Source organism: Taudactylus pleione, unplaced genomic scaffold (assembly GCF_031769625.1).
Source record: "Taudactylus pleione unplaced genomic scaffold, aTauple2 ptg000005l, whole genome shotgun sequence".
Classification (NCBI taxonomy): domain Eukaryota; kingdom Metazoa; phylum Chordata; class Amphibia; order Anura; family Myobatrachidae; genus Taudactylus; species Taudactylus pleione.
Window position 1 is genome coordinate 18,177,113 of NW_028284408.1, and position 18,176 is coordinate 18,195,288.

General features: G+C 41.7%; 1 protein-coding gene across 1 annotated transcript in view; it reads right to left on the minus strand.

Annotated features, from left to right (window-relative positions):
- Positions 1-8,369, minus strand: part of CPB2 (carboxypeptidase B2) — a 46,459-nt gene extending 38,090 nt beyond the window's left edge. The window contains exons 1-2 of the mRNA XM_088477659.1: positions 8,296-8,369; positions 7,294-7,332 (exon numbers count right to left, since the gene is read on the minus strand). Coding sequence (XP_088333785.1) covers positions 7,294-7,332; positions 8,296-8,363 — 107 coding nt within the window. The 5' untranslated portion in view covers positions 8,364-8,369. The remainder of the gene's footprint in view (positions 1-7,293; positions 7,333-8,295) is intronic.
- Between the last annotated feature and the right edge of the window lie 9,807 nt (positions 8,370-18,176).

Consider the following 18,176-nt stretch of genomic DNA (forward strand, 5'->3'; position numbering starts at 1 on the left):
ATCACAGTAAAGCTGGCCACACACTAGACCAATTTACATCCAACCAGCCAACTTGTTGATTGGTTGGATTGAAAATCTGGTAACGTATGGGAGTAACTGATGATCAGCAATTTGCTCCTAAATGCCAGAAAACAGATGAAAATGGTCGTTCAGACAAGTTTGTTAAATGTTTGATCTAAACTATTTATTCAAACAGTTTTTGTCCATTTTCCAGTGTTTGGGAACAAATTGCTGATTGTATACCTTACCAGATTTTCAATCCACCAATCAACTAGTTGGCTGGTTGGACAGATAATCTTTAGATGTGTGGCCAGCTTAAGTCATTAAATGTGGCAGTACGGCCATCAAGCCTGAGCTGAATGTTTTTATTTTAGATGTGTGCACCATTCCAGGGCATGGGAACAAGTCCAGGAGTCTGGGGGAGCAGCAGCAGAACCTAGCATTGCCCTGGATATATATGTATATATTGGGCTCTATAGCAGCACATCCGTAACAGTGAATGTTTTCCAGATCTCCTAGTTGGTGCACAGGATATTTATTACTGACTGATACATGTTAAAAGATCCTCAGGTGTTGCTAATTATTTCATTTGCGATACTGAGAAGAACATGCAGCACTAGTAAAATTCTATTACATTACTATTTCTATTGTGGTCATGGTGTGGGCTGGGGATGGGGGTTTCCAGGCAGACGGAAGCCCCCCTGCATTTGCCTATGACTATGCTTAGGTAACCATTCTTGGGTCTATATGCACAGATGTATATATTTCTGTTGGCTCATCACAAGCCATGATTTCCACACTGAAAACTGAATGTAGAGAGACATGGGGCCTGATTTAAAGGTACATGCAGTCCCTGCCGTGGTGGCGATAATAGGCAAATGCTACTTTCTGCCTTCCCTCGTGTACTAGCATGCACCTGAATGTGCAAACACCCACTTTCAGCATTGCTGCATGGTGTAACACCGCTGATGATTCAAGACACTCCACCATTACGTGCATCATCGACACTTGCATCTGCCCTATGGCAGGTTGCAGGCCCGCCAAGAGCCGTGGCGGGCCAGGGTTATAGGGGGCTTGGCTAATCGCTGTGGCGTGGCCACGCCCCCTTCCCGGGGAAAAAAAGTTTTGCAGGCGTGCTGGGGAGGGGGGGGGTGTCAGGCGCTCCGAGCCCCCTCAGCCCGGCGCAAAGCCAGGGGGGGCGCGATCAGTGTGATCGCTCCCCCCATAGGCATAGGAGACTGCTGTGAGGGAGGGGGGGCGGCGCCGGACCTGGGCCCCCGCCAGGCACCTCAGGAAGCCCGGGCCTGGGTAATCTGCACCCCCCCCCCTCTCGGCGCCCCTGGCAGGTTGCAGTGCATCCATCTGAACATGGCCTCTGTGGCTGCAGCTCTGCGCGTGACTTTCACTGGCATTCCCGTGACTCTATCATAACACACCACAGATTTTTTTGAGTATACTTCAGGCCAGCTCCCAGACCACGTAAGAGCACCCATGGTTTTGTCTCGCCATCTCTTATACCAGCGGTCCTACGTAACAGTGCATATGTGTGTACACCATAGGCCGTAAGGGATTTCTGAATATTGTGTGCAGGCGCAGTAGCAAATAATTGCTCAACGGCATGAACATTGTAATTGCGTGCACTTAGCGTGCGCCTCTGAATCAGTCCCATGGGGTAGAATGGAAAGTAAATTACAGTGTAAATATAAAATCAATAGAATGCATGGTGGGGTGTGCCCACATCGAGTCAGCAGTCTCTGGCTGCTAATATTATCTGGGAGTAGAGTAAGGAACAAATTGACAGCAATCAAATTAAAAAATGTTGATGATGTCTGCCAACCATTACACAATGTGATATGGTTGGGCATTTTTACCATCTGATTTACCATTGTACCTTCTACGAGCCTCAAAGTTACCATTACACAAAATCAGGTAAGCTCCCAAAGAGCCTAAAGTAAAAGCGTGGCTGGATGTATTGATATATAAATGTTGGAACTGGCCCGAGTTGTACTTGCCTATTGTGGAACTGGTAGGACACGCTGCCAGAAAGTACGACACTGTATTCCGGGACAGAGGTTAGAAATTCCTGGCTCACTCCCCCGCACATAATAACATATTCCTTGCACAAAGACACTGCGGGCTTTTGTCTACAGCAAATGTTTCATCACTAAACATTGTCCTGGGATACACGGTGTGATCCTCTCTGGCAGCGGGTCCCAGCGGTACCTTGGTTGGTCAGTCCAACACTCTGGGCTCAATCCTATGTGGTGTGAGTTTGCAAGTGCCAGTTTGTTTCATGAACCTACATACATCACATGAAGGCGTGCACACGAGATATATGAGATCCAATTAGAAACGCCAATTTGTGGGACTCGCTGCGAGGGTGTGCGACTTTTGTACAAAATGCAATCTGGGAGAAGTGCATGAAAAAGTGGAGAAACTATCCTGGGCCACATAAAAGTGGCAACCGAGATTGCAGGACCATATAGAAGGCTGTTAGTGGCCATAAGGAAAGTACTGGTGGTTTTTAAAAGGTGTCAAGTGGCTATTTGCACTTTTTATTAATAGTTGAAAAATAATAGCAAGCGTTTTTCATAAAAAAAAGTCTTTCCTGTTGAACTTTGGAGTTTGCTCCTGTGCTATCTTCATGTTCCTGCCATAAGTAAAGCATTACAATTTACCAACTTGGCCGCGGTTTGGTGTTCTGCGCATGCGTGGCACCATCTTGTAAATGTTTTAGAGCACCACAGTGGAACAAAGACATTTTCCACTTAGCTCAAGAGACCCTGTGCATATACTGTATCCTGCTTATTCTGCATATATCCTGTGTGTACTTGCACTGCTACTATCATACATGACAGACTGGTCCTCTGTATGTCTCCATCCAGATCTACTAAATGTGTAATAGTGAGTATGGTTTACAAACCCCTCTGCAACACTACAATAAACCAAACACTTGGTTAAGTACTAAGGATATCTGCTGCTGGTGTCTTCTATTATAACCTGCATTCCAACATAAATAGTACACACATATCAACAGATTAAGGGCCCAGGCACCTAAACGCTGTGGACACACCAGACGACAAATGTGATGACATGTGTCAGCAAAAGTAAACCAGCAGAGTTATCCAGAGGAATTAAACAGTGAGGCTGCATCATTGTTTTAAGCTATAAGCCTCAGAGACTTACATCACATGGAAATTTGTAATGGAAATGCAACTTAAGCATGAGAAGTTGTGGAAAATTAAAGTTAACCTAGGTGCAGTTCAAGCCCAGATTATGTAGGAAAAGCCATGGGAACAATAGCCTTAAGTTTTGAACAACATATACAGTATATTCTATCATATATGGGAAAGTGCCAGCTAAAACATATGGACAGCCCTGCAGGCAGCATATGATGATAAGGGTCTGATGAGGAAAAATATTTGAGGTGTATATTATATAATATCAAGTTGAGTGAATGCACATGTATGAGTGACTACATTGATAAAATGATGTCCATACCCAGCAGTTAACATCTGTAGGAGTCCAAGTAGATGACAAGGAGATTGTCATGGTAATGCTACAGAAAACACCTGAATTTGATTTTCAGGTAATAGTGTTAAAAGCTAACGCAGCTCAGTAAACTACAGAAATTATCCAGACAAAACTGCTACAGTTCCAAGAATGTGTTCCAGTTGAATTAAATTCTGAGAATACTGCATTACACATGAAAAGGCCAGAAAATTCAAATGCAAGTGTTAAGTAGTCATAAGATTGGAGAAAGCATCTGAATGTAAACTGGGAAATGTGAATGCTAAACAAAGTAAGTGCTATATCAAAGATGAGTCAGCTTTAAGTGTCACAGCCAGTCACAGAAAGATTGTATTTAGCAACAGGTACCCAGTGCTGTCAGCTATATGTCTTTGACACACAAGAGTGTTATGCAATGATGACCTCTGACTTACAATCTATGGAATTCTGGTACATAAGGTTAGGTCACATTGAATATGACAGTATCCAAAAAACTCCTAGATAGGATGGCTATCCTATCTAAGACCAACGTTTGGAAGCTGTATTATAGGCAAGCAAAGCTGTTGCCCATCCCCATTCCCAAAATCAGCAAGCAGAGCTGGAAATGGGGCATACAGATGTGTGTGGTCTGATGGAGGTTAAATCGATAAGTGGATACTGATACTTCATAACATTCATCAATGATTTCACAAGAATAACACATTTACAGTATTTCATCAAAGAGAGAAGTGATGAACAAGATTGCAGAGTATAAGAAATTAGTGGAAACTGAAACTGGTCACAAACTAATAGTCTGCAGGTCTGACGAAGGAGGAGAATATCTCAATAAATATGTGGAAATTTTCCTGAAGAAGCATAGCATTGAGCATCAACTGACCATTGCATACACGCCAAAACAGAATGTTGTAAGTGAGTGTATAAATCGCACCATATTGGAGAGAGCCCAAACTATGTTAATAGATGCCAACCTAAACAAGTGTTTTGGGGTGAAGCAGTATCAATGGCAGTCTATTTGAAGAATTGTTCTCTTTCAGTTGCCCTAAATGACAAAACAACAATAAAAGATGGGGTTTGGAAGAAAACCAAGTACCAAACATCTCAGAGTTTTTGAGTGTATTGCCTATGTACACATCCCCAAAGTAAGAAGATGTAGGTTCATGAAATGCATCATGCTTGGATACTGTCAAGTGAGTAAAGGCTATAGACTTTGGAATCTTAAAACCAAAAAGTTGTCAAGTCAAGAGATGTTATATACCAAGAAACAGCACCACTTAAACAAAGCTGGAAGCTGGAGTTGGATATGCAGAATAAGTATGTGTTATTGGATATGCCAGCAGCTGGAGACATACCTGTACTAGAGGCTACCAGTGTGGCCATCCAACTACAGAAAAGAACCTCTGCAAGATCAAACAATGGATAACCACTGAAAAAATATTATAAGGAGTTTGCAAATATCACATTCTGTGAACCCGAAAATATCCAACAGGAAAAGTCAAGAAATTACTGGTGTGAATGAAAATCCAAAATAGTGAATGAAACGCTACACTTTAAAGAGAGACTTAGTGGGGAATTTTTAGAAGTGGAGATTTTGCCCATAGCAACCATTCAGATTCTAGCTATTATCTTCTAGAAGGTGCTAGTTAAATGTTAGGTAGAATCGGAATGGTTGCTGTGGACAACATCTCCATTTTTAAAAACTCTCACTTTAGTAAATATACCTCTTTGAGTGAACTGGGTCTTATAAATAAGGAAGACACCTTCAACATTGAGGGTGACAATAGACTTGAGCTTATGGAATATGGGCTTGTTGTTGTGTTTCACATAGCTAGTGAGAAGAATCCTGCTGACATGCTTACTAAGGGAATTGCATCACAGTCATTAAGACGTAATTCTAAAGAAATGTGGACTAGAATTTACTTGCAATGTTGATATGTTCTTGTTTATCTGACCCTCACATTTGTTTTATATGTTGCTGCAACAAGCTTTACTTGAAAATGTTTGTGTAAGATGGAGAAAGCTTGCAGCGAGGGGGCTGTTGAAGTTTGGAGTGTGCTACCTCCAAGTACCTCCCATAAGTGAAGCATTTCACTTTATTAAGATGGCAGCCGTTTTGTCTTCTGTGCATGGACGCGTTCCGCTTAGCTCCAGAGAAACTGTGTATAAATTCTGCGTGTCCTGCATATATCCTGCGTGTACCTGCACCGCTACCATCATAGATGACTGGTTGGTCCTCTGTAGCTCCACTCCATCCAGATCTACTAAGTCTGTAACATTAAGTATGGCTGTACAAACACCTCTGCTACACTTCAATAAACCAAATACTTGGTAAGTACTCAAGCTGTCTGCTGTACCTGGATTCTGCTGGTGTCAACTAAGTTCATGATTATTCATTTGGAGATTTGGAGGGCTAGGGCTATATCAGAGGTTCTGCAATGGGTCCTGACATTTTTTCCTTGAAATAAAGATTATACCTACTTTTTCACCTACTCTGGCCACCTGCCAGTGAGCAAAAAAAAAAGCAATTTCCTTGGAAAAATCAATGCGAGTTTGAAATTGGACTGCAAGAACCAATGTGGTACCTAACAGGACTGAGCACTGATCTAATTTTTCAGGTGATAGACACAGAGGGGTGTCTATCACCTGAAAAATTAGATCAGTGCAATATCAACATCTACAGTATGGGGGGAATGTAATAGCCTCCGATTTGGTTTGGTATGGATTGGTATGACCTATTAACATTCAGAATGTTGACAAAGACAATGGGGACAGTAGTATGTGGAACCAGGCATACCGATATGGTAGTAATGAGATGGCAAAGCATCACGTTTAAAGTTCTGAAACCAACATGGTTACAATGCGTTACATCACATTAATATCATGTCGGTATGTCTGTGTTCTACATAACTCTGCACCCCATGTCATAGTTGACATTCTGAATGTCGATAAGATTACTACATTCCATTTGGTAACACAGCAAGTTGCAAACCGCCATATGTAATGATCAAATCATCTGAAAATTGCCAAAAAGCCATGATTTTAAAGCAATGTTCAGAATACCAAACACGAAAAGTAATTAGCATTCAGTACAGAAATTGCCACAAACGTGAAACTATAGAGATGGTTATTATCGAGGAAATAGCTGCAATTGCAGCTTTAACATAGTTGGGGTCATCCGAGCATCATATTGACTGTATCTTATCGATGTGTCTTGTTGATTTACAGCGAGTTAGAACTATACACAATTCACCAGCTATTACATTTCATTTCAGGTGTCAGATACAATTACTCAATGATCCAGTCATTCAGTCAGATTGCAGCATGCGGGGATTGTTACTCTCTTTCAATTAGGAATAGTAAACAGATGGTCAATAGATTGAAAACATCCATTACTTGTTCCTCTGACACCACATTTGTGCTAAGCTTCACGGTTGAGTGTGTTTTCGAGCTGGCAACATTTTTTAGGTGGAATTATATTTTATGGACTCATACACATGGATGCATGCAGTGCCCCTGCGTTACATTAATTCTGAACTGAGGTCAATTCAACTTAAACAGCTGTCAAAACAGATAACTATGGACATAACTAACTGTACCAGACATCGGTTGGTTTTACCCAGTATGTAGATAGCATGTTATATTAGTTTCTCAAGAAAAAGACGAGTGACATAACATTTTACCAGTAGTCCAATATATATACTCAGTAAAATATTATGCTCTATCAAAGTTAGATGTTACTCAGACGCCTTCACTCCATAGAAAAATAATAAATAAAGTAATATTTACGGCTCGACAGGAACAGAGGTTGTTGGATCTGCTGACAATCTGAAATATTAAAGTTATTTTAGAGATTTGAACATTAATTAATCATTAACAAGTGTTACTCAATGCTGCCATCTACTTACAATATGTAATCCAAAAATATTTAAACAATAACATGTTAAAAATAGATATTATTTCACATATACTAACTAGAAAAGGTAATTACATGAAAGGACCCTAATCAATGGGTATAAAGATACCTAGAGACAATGCAAATATTTTAACAATAAATATATGGGCCTCTGTTGCATTGTGGGTACACTACCAAAGTCGAGTGAACTACACTTTTTGCTTTTACTTGCCCAGGAAAACTTCGATAACTGAGGAATTAGGGGGCCATTTATCAACAAGTTTAATCATACACAACGAGTTTTAAAACTCCTTGCATATGATAAATAGTGCTCAAGCCAATCAGCTCCCAAATATCATTTTTCAAACAGAAGACAGTTAGGTGCTGAAGGGCTGGAGCACCATTATCATAAACAAAACAAGTTTTAAAAGCCGATGACTATGCTAAAACTTGTTGCTAAATGAGCCCCTTAATCTGCTAGATTTATTTTCCTGTCAGTGTTGCAGCCCCGCAATGGTGGGGCCATGGGCTGATACCAACCCTGGGTGTGTGTGTATAAATATATATATACACACACCCAGGATGTTTGTTGAGTGTATATATATATATTATATATATATATATATATATATAGTCAATTCAGAAAGAGGGTGCATAAACACTTGGATTTTGGACCCATGGTTCTTTTCACAAGCTATATATATATATATATATAATATATATATATATATATTATATATACGGCTAATGGGTTTCTGTCTGACTTGATCCTCATGCGTGCCTGTGGCTAAAAAATGTAAATCATAGCTTTTACTATAACATGACGTTTATTGTACAGCGCTCCATCATTTACAGTATTAACACTATGTGATGAGTAATAATAAAATAACCGGTACCTGAAAGCAGACACGTAACTCTCCTCAAACAAAAGGCCCAATATAATTACTAATAAGTACGTCTTCATTTCCAGCAGGATGTGTGTAAGTTTTCGGTCTGGAATCCAAATGCTGGAAGATTCACCATCACCCAACAGATTTGTGGCAGTGTTTACACTTTAGTTAAATTTTAAAGAGCAGTGTCCACATTGCTGCACCAATAATTTGTTTAGGAAAACTTGGCATTTTCACTGCATTTCAGTTTGTTATTCAAACATCACAAAATATATTTATACTTATTACATCATGACTTATAACAGGGCTAATGCAAAATATATTATAGGTGCAGAATTTAAAGAGACATGTACTGAGAATAAGCTATTTATATTTACTTCTACATGAAATAACTCACGGAGCTCTTTTACAGGTTTTTGCAAAAGATGTACATTTCTGCATTGCACTTGTACATACCATAAATGCCTACATTTATGTCTGCATACATGTTTTTGCTTATCATTGGCTTGCGTCTACACCGAGGGTTGACCAAGTTTAGGCTCAGTATAGTATGGGTTTATTCCAGTTATCGAGACACAATTAGACATGAAGGCAATCGTAGAAAAACCTTTTGTGGCAGCTGTATATGTAGATATAGATATAAATATATATATATATTTCAGAAACAGGCAGAAAATGGCAAAGTGGTCAGTGTATATGTAAATATATATATATAAATATATATATATATATATATATATATACATTCACTATCTGACAGGTGGTGCTGCTGTGGCAGGCCAGCTGCGTCAGTCGACTGCTGGCTGCCAGGGAGAGAAAAGGGGGCCCCGGACGGGAAATGTACATGGGTCACTTCCTCTCTTAAGACACTCCTGGCCAGAGTATAGGTTATCGAACTCCAGAGTTCCAGAATACTATTATTCCATGTGTATTTGACCTGGCTCTATCTACCTTCCTGTCCTTTTCACTAGTACCCCTGCTACATTGACCATTCTTATGTTTGCTCCCTGGTACTAAGTTCTTGGATCAACCATCTGCCTTGTCAACTTGTTACACCAGAGGGTGGCTGGAGGGTTGTGGCCTCCAGCTGTGGTTCCTGAAGAATACTCATGGATTGTTAGATCCCTTGTCATTTCTATCATGGACCTTTGGAAAACACATATAAAATAAAGTAAATAAGTAACAACCTGTGAGCTTCCATCTTCCATGGACAAATACATCTTTCTCTTCAATTCAGTGGACCTTCACTTTAGAGAAAGGTCTCAGGAAAAACCTTGCTGCTCAGGTTGGCACCTCAGTTGCTAAATAATTTTTTAACCTCCAGAAGAGCCAATGCAGTTAGGTCTGACTTGGCTTAAGCTGTGTATACACCTATAAAATCGTTGGGCCATTCTTTTGATATCGAGAGAACAGACGTTGGATTGTAAAGGTGTGTACGCTGTCCCGAAGCAAGAGCGTTAACCAATAAATGGCTTATAACTCTCCTGCAACAGCCGGGATTGGGTGGTTAAATCTCATGCGCTGTTTAATATTTATGGGGCCGAACACCCGTATACAGCCGTATACACTGTGTCCACGGCTCACAGACAGCTGACAGGGGGTCACAGTGGGAATGGCTGATCTGGAGAGTTTTACTCAATCAGCCACTGATTATACAGGTGTGTACCCAGCCTCCTGAGGAATGGGAAAAGAGATTTAAATAAAACCTGTTCCTTAATTGTGCTGCTCTGGAGTATCAAGCTGGACATTGCCCTAAGTGTGCTAAATGATACTGGAGAGGCTTAACTATGTGTTTTGGAACACTCTAATTCTTACTTGCATTATTTCATTTCACCAGTAACGCTCTTTATGTCTGATTCCTTTGTACATTTATAATTTTCAAATCAGGGAACTCCAGCTGGAACAATCACTGGAGCACAGGAAGGGTTTAAAACTGGCCAGACGATAGGCTGGGGGTGGTGGTTAGCATTAGGGTGCCAGGACCTGGAGGGTCCACAGACATTAGCACAAGGAGTGCTGAGACATTTACTTTTATGTTGGTTGCTTATTTTCTGTATGTGCCTGTGTGTGTCCAGGTCTATCCTCACGTATGCTAAGGTACAGTGTCTGCTACCAATAAAAAGACACTGCTTTACCAAGTACCTGCCTGTCTGGAGTCCTCATTTCAACACCCAGTGTTACAATATATATAAAGGGTAATAATAATAATAATAATAATAATAATAATAATAATAATAAACAGGTAAAGCAATATAAAAATACAGCAGAACATGGAAAACATATTGGCAATACTGTAAGTTGTAGACAAAATGGTAATTAACAGTATACCTGGAAGACTCTGGCACAGATAACTGATGGCGATACAGGTGAGTACCTATATCTTATAGACTTCCAATAAGGCTGTCACAACTGACGGATGGGTAATGGATGTTGACCCGTACTCGGGATTGGCGAATACCCAGAACAGAGTCGCGGAGTCTAACGTGCCGATGATATTCACCAGAGACCTCTGCAAGTACGTATGGACTTGGCTGCACCCAACATGCAGGTCACAGCCTCCTGCCCAGGTTCCCTCGTACAGGTGCTGATGTGCTCGGAAGTGGAGCTAGGAGTATGTAATCAGTCGTATGAGGCATAGACGACAAGCCGGGTCAAAATCAAACAAACAGAAGTACGAGGGCGACGGCAGAATCAGGTCACATGGAAGCCAAAGTCGAACCAGGAATCACCAAACACAGGGCCTGATTCAGAGCCGGACGCTATTTGCGCTCGCTTGGTCAGAAAAAGGGGCCGGCTATTTAAATTGAGCGCTCGCTCTTTGCGGTCTGTTGACGCCTCTATGTCTGAGCGAGCGAACGAAACATGCGCTCGCTATTTTGTAAAGACGCCCCCTGGCCGCTCGCATCATACGTCATCTCCGCTATTTATTTGATTAATCGAGTACATCGAAAGGCATCTGAACTGCTCGCAGTGCTTGTGGTAGCATTTTCCTACCGCAATCATGTGAACAGTTCAGTCTAAGAGACAACCAAGTGACGTGGTCGATGACGCTGCTTTGTTAATTATGCACACCCTTAAAACTCCCGTTTTGACCGTTTGGCACGCCTGCGTTCGGATCTCCACTCCCCGTTTTTAAGCACCGTCCCGTTACCACCCACAAACGCCTCATTCTGTCACTCAAATTAGCAGGCATTCGCTATTTTGCGAGCACACAATTTCCGACCACAATGACTGGTTCGCGCATGCGTATTACAACCCATACGCATGCGCAGTTGTGCGAACATCGCTCGGAGCGAACAAGTGGCCGCTTGCGAGCGGCTCTGAATCAGGCCCACAGTACCATAGGTTCCGACGGAAACAGGTCACAAAGAATAGCCAAGGTCAGGAACAGGTAGACAATAGCACAAGGTCAGATATGCTGGAGCAAGGTATGAGCCTATACTCTGGCACTAGAGTGCTCCTAGGAACATCCTTATATAGATCCAAGTTAAAATCTGGCGCCAATCAGATTTCTCCTATACAGTGCTTGGCCCTTTAAATCTTAAACCGAGCGGCACGCGCGCCCATATGGGAGTCTTGGCCGCCGGCATGTAGTGGCCACCGGAAAGGGGGGAGAGGCACAGACAGCGCAGTCACTCCATCGCAGTACTTTGTATACAGATTCAGACCCAGTCACACACAGATATACAAAATATCGCACATCAAATTGATCAGTGCAATGTAGCAAAATACTTCTGTTGCTTCCAGTTGTTTTATTTCTGCGAATAAGACGCACATTTTGAGCGAGAAAATGCTCGGCACACCAAAACAGAAAAAAAAGAGCTGGAAGTACTGATATGGAGATTCAACAGCATTTCATATTTGCCTAACTTTTATTTGTCCTCCCCGGGAGAAGCCTGGGGAGACCAAGCAGGTGGGCTGTGATGAGGGCGGAGCCTGATGGGTCACGTCATTAAGCCACGCCCCCTTCACGGTAAATTGCGATTGGCTTAAATTTAAATAGGATGCGGGGCTAAATGAAGAAATTCATGGAGAATCAAGTTATTAAGCCCCGCCCCTACACAGAGACCCACGATCACCACAGAAATTCTCCCAGAATGCGTGAGAAATCCCTACCCTTCCGGGGGTGCGTGGGGTTACCCGAAAAATCGTAAGCCTCCCACGAAAACAAGGAAGGTAGGCATGTATGCAGTATTTGCTCATCATTTCCTGTTCAGGATTCAGTTACAGTAAAAGCCAGAACAAAAACAGCCTCTACCTGAAGGCTTCAAAGCCAAACAGTAATTTATTGGATTCTCCATCTACTGTACTACCAGCATTTAATTCAAAATGACTTCTCCCTAGTGTCTCCTATTACTGCCTTAACAAAGGAAAACAGACAATCCTAAGGTTAGGCCTCCTGAAGCAGCTCAGATCTTTCAGGCTCAGCTACAGTTTTACAGCAACCGGATTCTTCCTATCCTTTCTATTTCATAAGTGGACTCCTATTCCATAGAACTAGGAGTTGAGCAAATTACATCTTTGTGATTTATTTTCCTGCTAGAATTACTTGAATGAAGAGAAGGAACGCTTTGATATAAAATTGGCCCTAAAAATTTGAGGAATTATTTGGAGGATATTCTTCACGAAGTCATGGTTTTTATATATCACAAAAACTTCCAATATTTACAAACAGCTGAAAGGATGAATTAGGTGAGATGGTCTGTTTTCTTCATTCTGTTATTACATACAAGCCTTGTTTGTAGAGTACTAAGAATATTATGATTTCCCTCTTCTTTTGATTTCTTGGATTCTGATCTCACTCCTTTAATAAAATATTGAACTCACCTTGCATTAAGATCTCTACGCCACATTAAGTGAACCCTCCTGCTGAGAATATTTTTGTTCCATCTTCTCTTCATACCAAACTTCTGCAATGGACTCACCAATCGTATTCTGCTGGACAGGCAGGAAACACAGCATCGTCACACAATCATACTGGTAGCTCACTCTCTGCCTAGATGTAAAGACTCTGTACTTGCTTTCTCCCATGTGTGCCCAAAATAAGGTTCCACCGCAAAAACCTTTGGGTCTTTTCCTGCCTCTACATGTGCCAGACCAACAGTTGACATCCATCTCCATGTACTTTTTTGTGGATATTCCTCCATAAAAAGGCTACAACTCCCTTTTGGTCATGGCTGACCCATACTCCAAAGCAGCACATTTTGGTCCCCTTAAGGGACTTCCATGTGCACCTGCCTTAGCCAGCATCTTTATTCAGGACATTTCTGGTTACATGGAATCCATAAGAATATAGTCTCTGACTGTTGTTTGCAATTTCTGTCAAGATTCTGGCTTTTAGTACAGGCGTGCAGTAGTGCAGGCATTATGAAAGTGATGATCATCTGACGCCTGACATTACTCTGCCGCCAGGTTTGAACCTGCATTCTATGTAAACTCACTATGTGCGTTGTATCAGTGCCAGAGCATAGGCTATGCTGTTCCAGCATTCAAAAGTGTTTCGGTATTATTCCCTGTGTATTTGAACAAGCTCATTCTAGCTTCTTGTTGGTTTGCTAGTGCTCCTGACCTTGAGGATTTCTAGCTAAAAGAAATACCTTAATTATTCAGATACTACTTTTCTTATTAGTAACGAACGCTCAGTCTCAGTGCTGTCAAAGTATTTATATTGAAATACAGAACCAGTCCCTGTTGCAGAAGATCTGACTAAATTAAGCCAAGGCCAAAAGTATTCCTCACGCCACCACAAACCTCAGGCAGCATGCACAACATTCAAACAAAGCTAGAACTTCTAATGTTTCTTTCTTGATCTTTCAAGGTGCAGGCAGAGGAAAGGAGGGAATGCAAACCATAACTTAGTTTGGTGGAATTGAAGTTACATTTTTCTGGTGCCTCTTTGGTGGGAAGATAATTAAATTACCTTTGTGTTTATCAGATCTATTCTTGGTGCAGCAGATATATTTGAGGAAGTTCAAACTTTTGTATTAGAAGTTGCCAAACTTTTTTTAAACAAGGCCCATTTCCCTAGATATCTGAGATAATCTGCTTTCTCCAGCCTCATGTTTGCTACTTAGAAGTTGCAGTTAGCATCTCCAGGAGGGGAACACAAAACACATTTACAAATGGGTTATCCAGATGGGAAGTGTGCCATATGGCACCGGCACTCCCTGCTACTATGGGTATTTCATCTTTTGAGATACTACAGTACATTGCTGGTCTTGATGCCAGGTACAGTGCCCAGAGGAAATATTTGTACATCTGGGTCGTTCCATAAGCAGTGCATTCACGGCCGATGGAGCAACCCAGATGCCGATGCCAGGAAGGTGAATGGTGCAGGTGAACGATGTATCAGAAGGGCAGATACCAGTGTATGGACTGCCTGATATATATCGTGCTGTCGCTGGGTACATACATAGTTTAGTGTGTACCCAGCAATAGTGGCGATAATTTTAAAGTCAAAACCAACCTGGTTTTACCTTTTAAATTATTGCTACTTTAAATCTACAGCCAAAATCTTGCCTCTTCACAGAAATCGCAACTCATCACATACTGTACACCCAGTAGGAAAGTTTGAACCAGCAAAGTATTGCACACCAATTACTTGTGCATTTACAAAGGATTTGAAAGCAATTTAGCCAATTTAACCATATTGGACTATTAAGGTCCCTGGGTCAGATGTATGAAGCTCTGGTAAGTGATAAAGTGGAGAGTGATAAACGACCAGCCACTCAGCTCCCATTTCATGTTACAGGCTGTGTTTGAAAAATGACAGACAGTTAGGAGCTGATTGGTTGATCATTTATCACTCTCCACTTTATCACTTCCCAGAGCTTCATACATCTGCTACCACTAGAAGAAATATGCAATTAGTTTGAAACTAACTTTGTTGCTATTTTGTTTCAATTTAATAAGTATATCATTTTTAACCTATGAATTAATATAATTTAAAAACAAATACAAAACATCAGGAAAAAGAAAAGTTTTACACTTGTGATGCAATTTGGTGTATGGAAAATGTGAGCGCTTTCTGTGTCTGGGAAATGATTTTCAGGCCCACGCTTAGGAAAACTCTGGAAGGTCATATTAAGCAAACGTTTGGCAGAAATTGATCTTTGCACTTAGCTTTCAAGTTGATTCTATGCAAGCACTTTTTTTGTTTATATACAAAGAAAACAGGTGTCCATTGTTTTTTTCATATAGTAACTTCAACCACTTGCCTGGCGTGGTCGCATTCTTTGCGACCACACTAGGCTGTGTGTTACCTGACATGGTCGCAAGCAATTCTACCAGTCAGAAACACCCACTGGGCTGTTGCTAGAAGATCATTTTCCAGCAGAGGCCCCTTTGTATCCCTGCAACCTCCCCCAGTATCTGCCATGCTGCCGATCGGGCAGCCACACAGTACCCCCCACCCGGCGGCTGCATAGAGGAGCAGCCACCTGGGAAATGTAATGAACCAGCCCTCAGCCACCCAGTGTCTAAGCGGCAACTGCAGAGAGGAGCAGCCACTGGGGATATGTAAAGTTGCGATAATTGATATTCTGATATATCGCCAAATTTTAAAAAAATTATATAGAGATGTACTAAGCTCTGAAAAGTGATAAACTGGAGAGTGAAAAACGGCCAGCCACTCAGCTCCTAACTGTCATGTTACAGGCTGTGTTTGAAAAATGACAGTTGGGAGCTGATTGGCTGGCAGTTTATCACTCTCCAGTTTATCACTTTTCAGAGCTTAGTACATCTGGCCCATGTGTTTAATAAAATCTTGTTGGATAAGTTTTAATAGATGTTCTTGACCTAATTCAATCATAAAAATAACCTGACAATATCAGAGTGGTTTTTGGAAACAATATTAGCCAATTAAGTGGTTTTAAAGCAGTATCTGGATATCTGTTCTGCTAGTGGTGGTCAAAAATCTAACATGCCCTATAGTTAAAATACAGTAGAATGCTCCTGTGAAGTGTATCTGCCATGCCTAAACAAAGCCAAAATAAAGCTTCATTGCAATGGACATTTTTAACAGATGTACCCACCTATGCATCATTTAACTAAAGCTGCATACACACAAAGATTTTCTGTCCAACCATCCAACTAGTTGATTGGTTGGAAAGAAAATCTGGTAATGTCTGGGAGTAACTGATGATCAGCAATTTGCTCCTAAATGCCAGAAAACAGATGAAATTGGACGTTCAAATAAGTTTATTAAATGTTTAGTCTAAACAATTTGTTCAAACAACAGTTTTTGTCCATTTTCCAGCGTTTGGGAGCAAATTGCTGATTCTCATTTGCTTTCATACCTAACCAGATTTTCATTCCAACCAATCAACTAGTTGGATGGTTGGACAGAAAATCTTTACGTGTGTATGCAGCTTAACATATATGTCAATGACTTGGGTGTTTATACTTATCTAAATAGGTCTACCATGCAATTTCACTCTTCTACATACATTTATATAAGCCATGAGCTGACACATGGACAGCTGACTGCTTCACTCAAACTATTCAGACTATGGATACAGAATTAGAACAACATGCATCAATTTGTACCAGAACCTACCTTTTGTATGTAAGCTTCCAGATCTGGTGAAGCAGGATGCGACATGTGAAACGCGCCATTTATTTGACTCTATGGAAACTACCAATTTTTTTTATGAACTATCAACTGCTCTGATATCTGAGAAATAAATTACATAAAATAAGTGGGCAAAGGGATGAAACTGAACATTTCTGGAAAAGCTGCACCCATGTGTAAGAATCATATTTGTTATATTTCAATTATCTGCCATGTTAGGAGTGAGGGGCTTCTCTACCTTACCATGGAAATTGTGTGACAGCTAAGGCAAACTTCCTGCCCAGAAGTACACTATGTGGATTAATACAGAGATCAGGCTAGTAATGTCACAGCCACTGGCCTGACGGCATTGTCAGCTTTGTAACCTGTATCAGGACACTGGCCCTGATTCAGAGCCGGACGCTCTGACAGAGCGCTCGCTCTGAATCAGGGCCGTCCTTCCTGATTTTAGAGCGGCCTGCTGGCCGCTCACATAGCTGTGGGTGACCACCCACAGCTATAGCGAGCGGCCAAAACGATGGTCAAGACCATCAGGCTTGCGACGAGACCCTTGTGGTAGGGTCTCGTCTGCCGCAAGCCCTGGAGTGCTTTTGGCTCTATCAGAGCCGAAAGTACTCCCACTGACATCACTTGTGATGTCAGTGGGGCCGGCCCCACTTGTGATGTCAGTGGGGCCGGCCCCACAGTAGGCGTTCCCATGGGAACGCCTCCGTCTGGCCAGACACGCCCACCAAAGTGGGCGTGCTGTCACTCACCATCGACAGCACGCCCCCTTTGTAGCGAGACCCATAGCAACGGCTTCCCAGTCGCTATCAGGGTCTCGCGCATGCGCACGAATGAGCCGGGTCCGTCGTGCACATGCGTACTGGCCCAACATCGACCCGCTTGCGAGCGGGTCTGAATTAGGCCAACTATCCTAAATATGTGGGAGAAACTTCAGCTTTCTGGAATAGAATGTGGTTAAAAAAATCAGAGCTGCAGTGCAAGGTTAGCTTAACACTAAATGTACTTCACCTACAAGATAGTGTTCATTCTAGCACCCTGCACCTGCCACAACTCGTGCAGTTCCCGTTTCCTGCCTGGGGTGTTGCTCTATGCTCTGGTGCTTCTAGCATACTCTGCTGAGATACAGACCAGAGTGTGCTAGAAGCACCAGAGCAAAGAGTAACACTCCAGGTAGGAAAGAGGAATTGCACGGGTTGTAACAGATGCAGGGTGCTAGAATGAACACTACAAGATTTCATATCAGAAAATTCAAGCTGTTTGTGTGGACAGTTCTGTGGAAACCTACAACATTATGGGGCTGATTCTGACT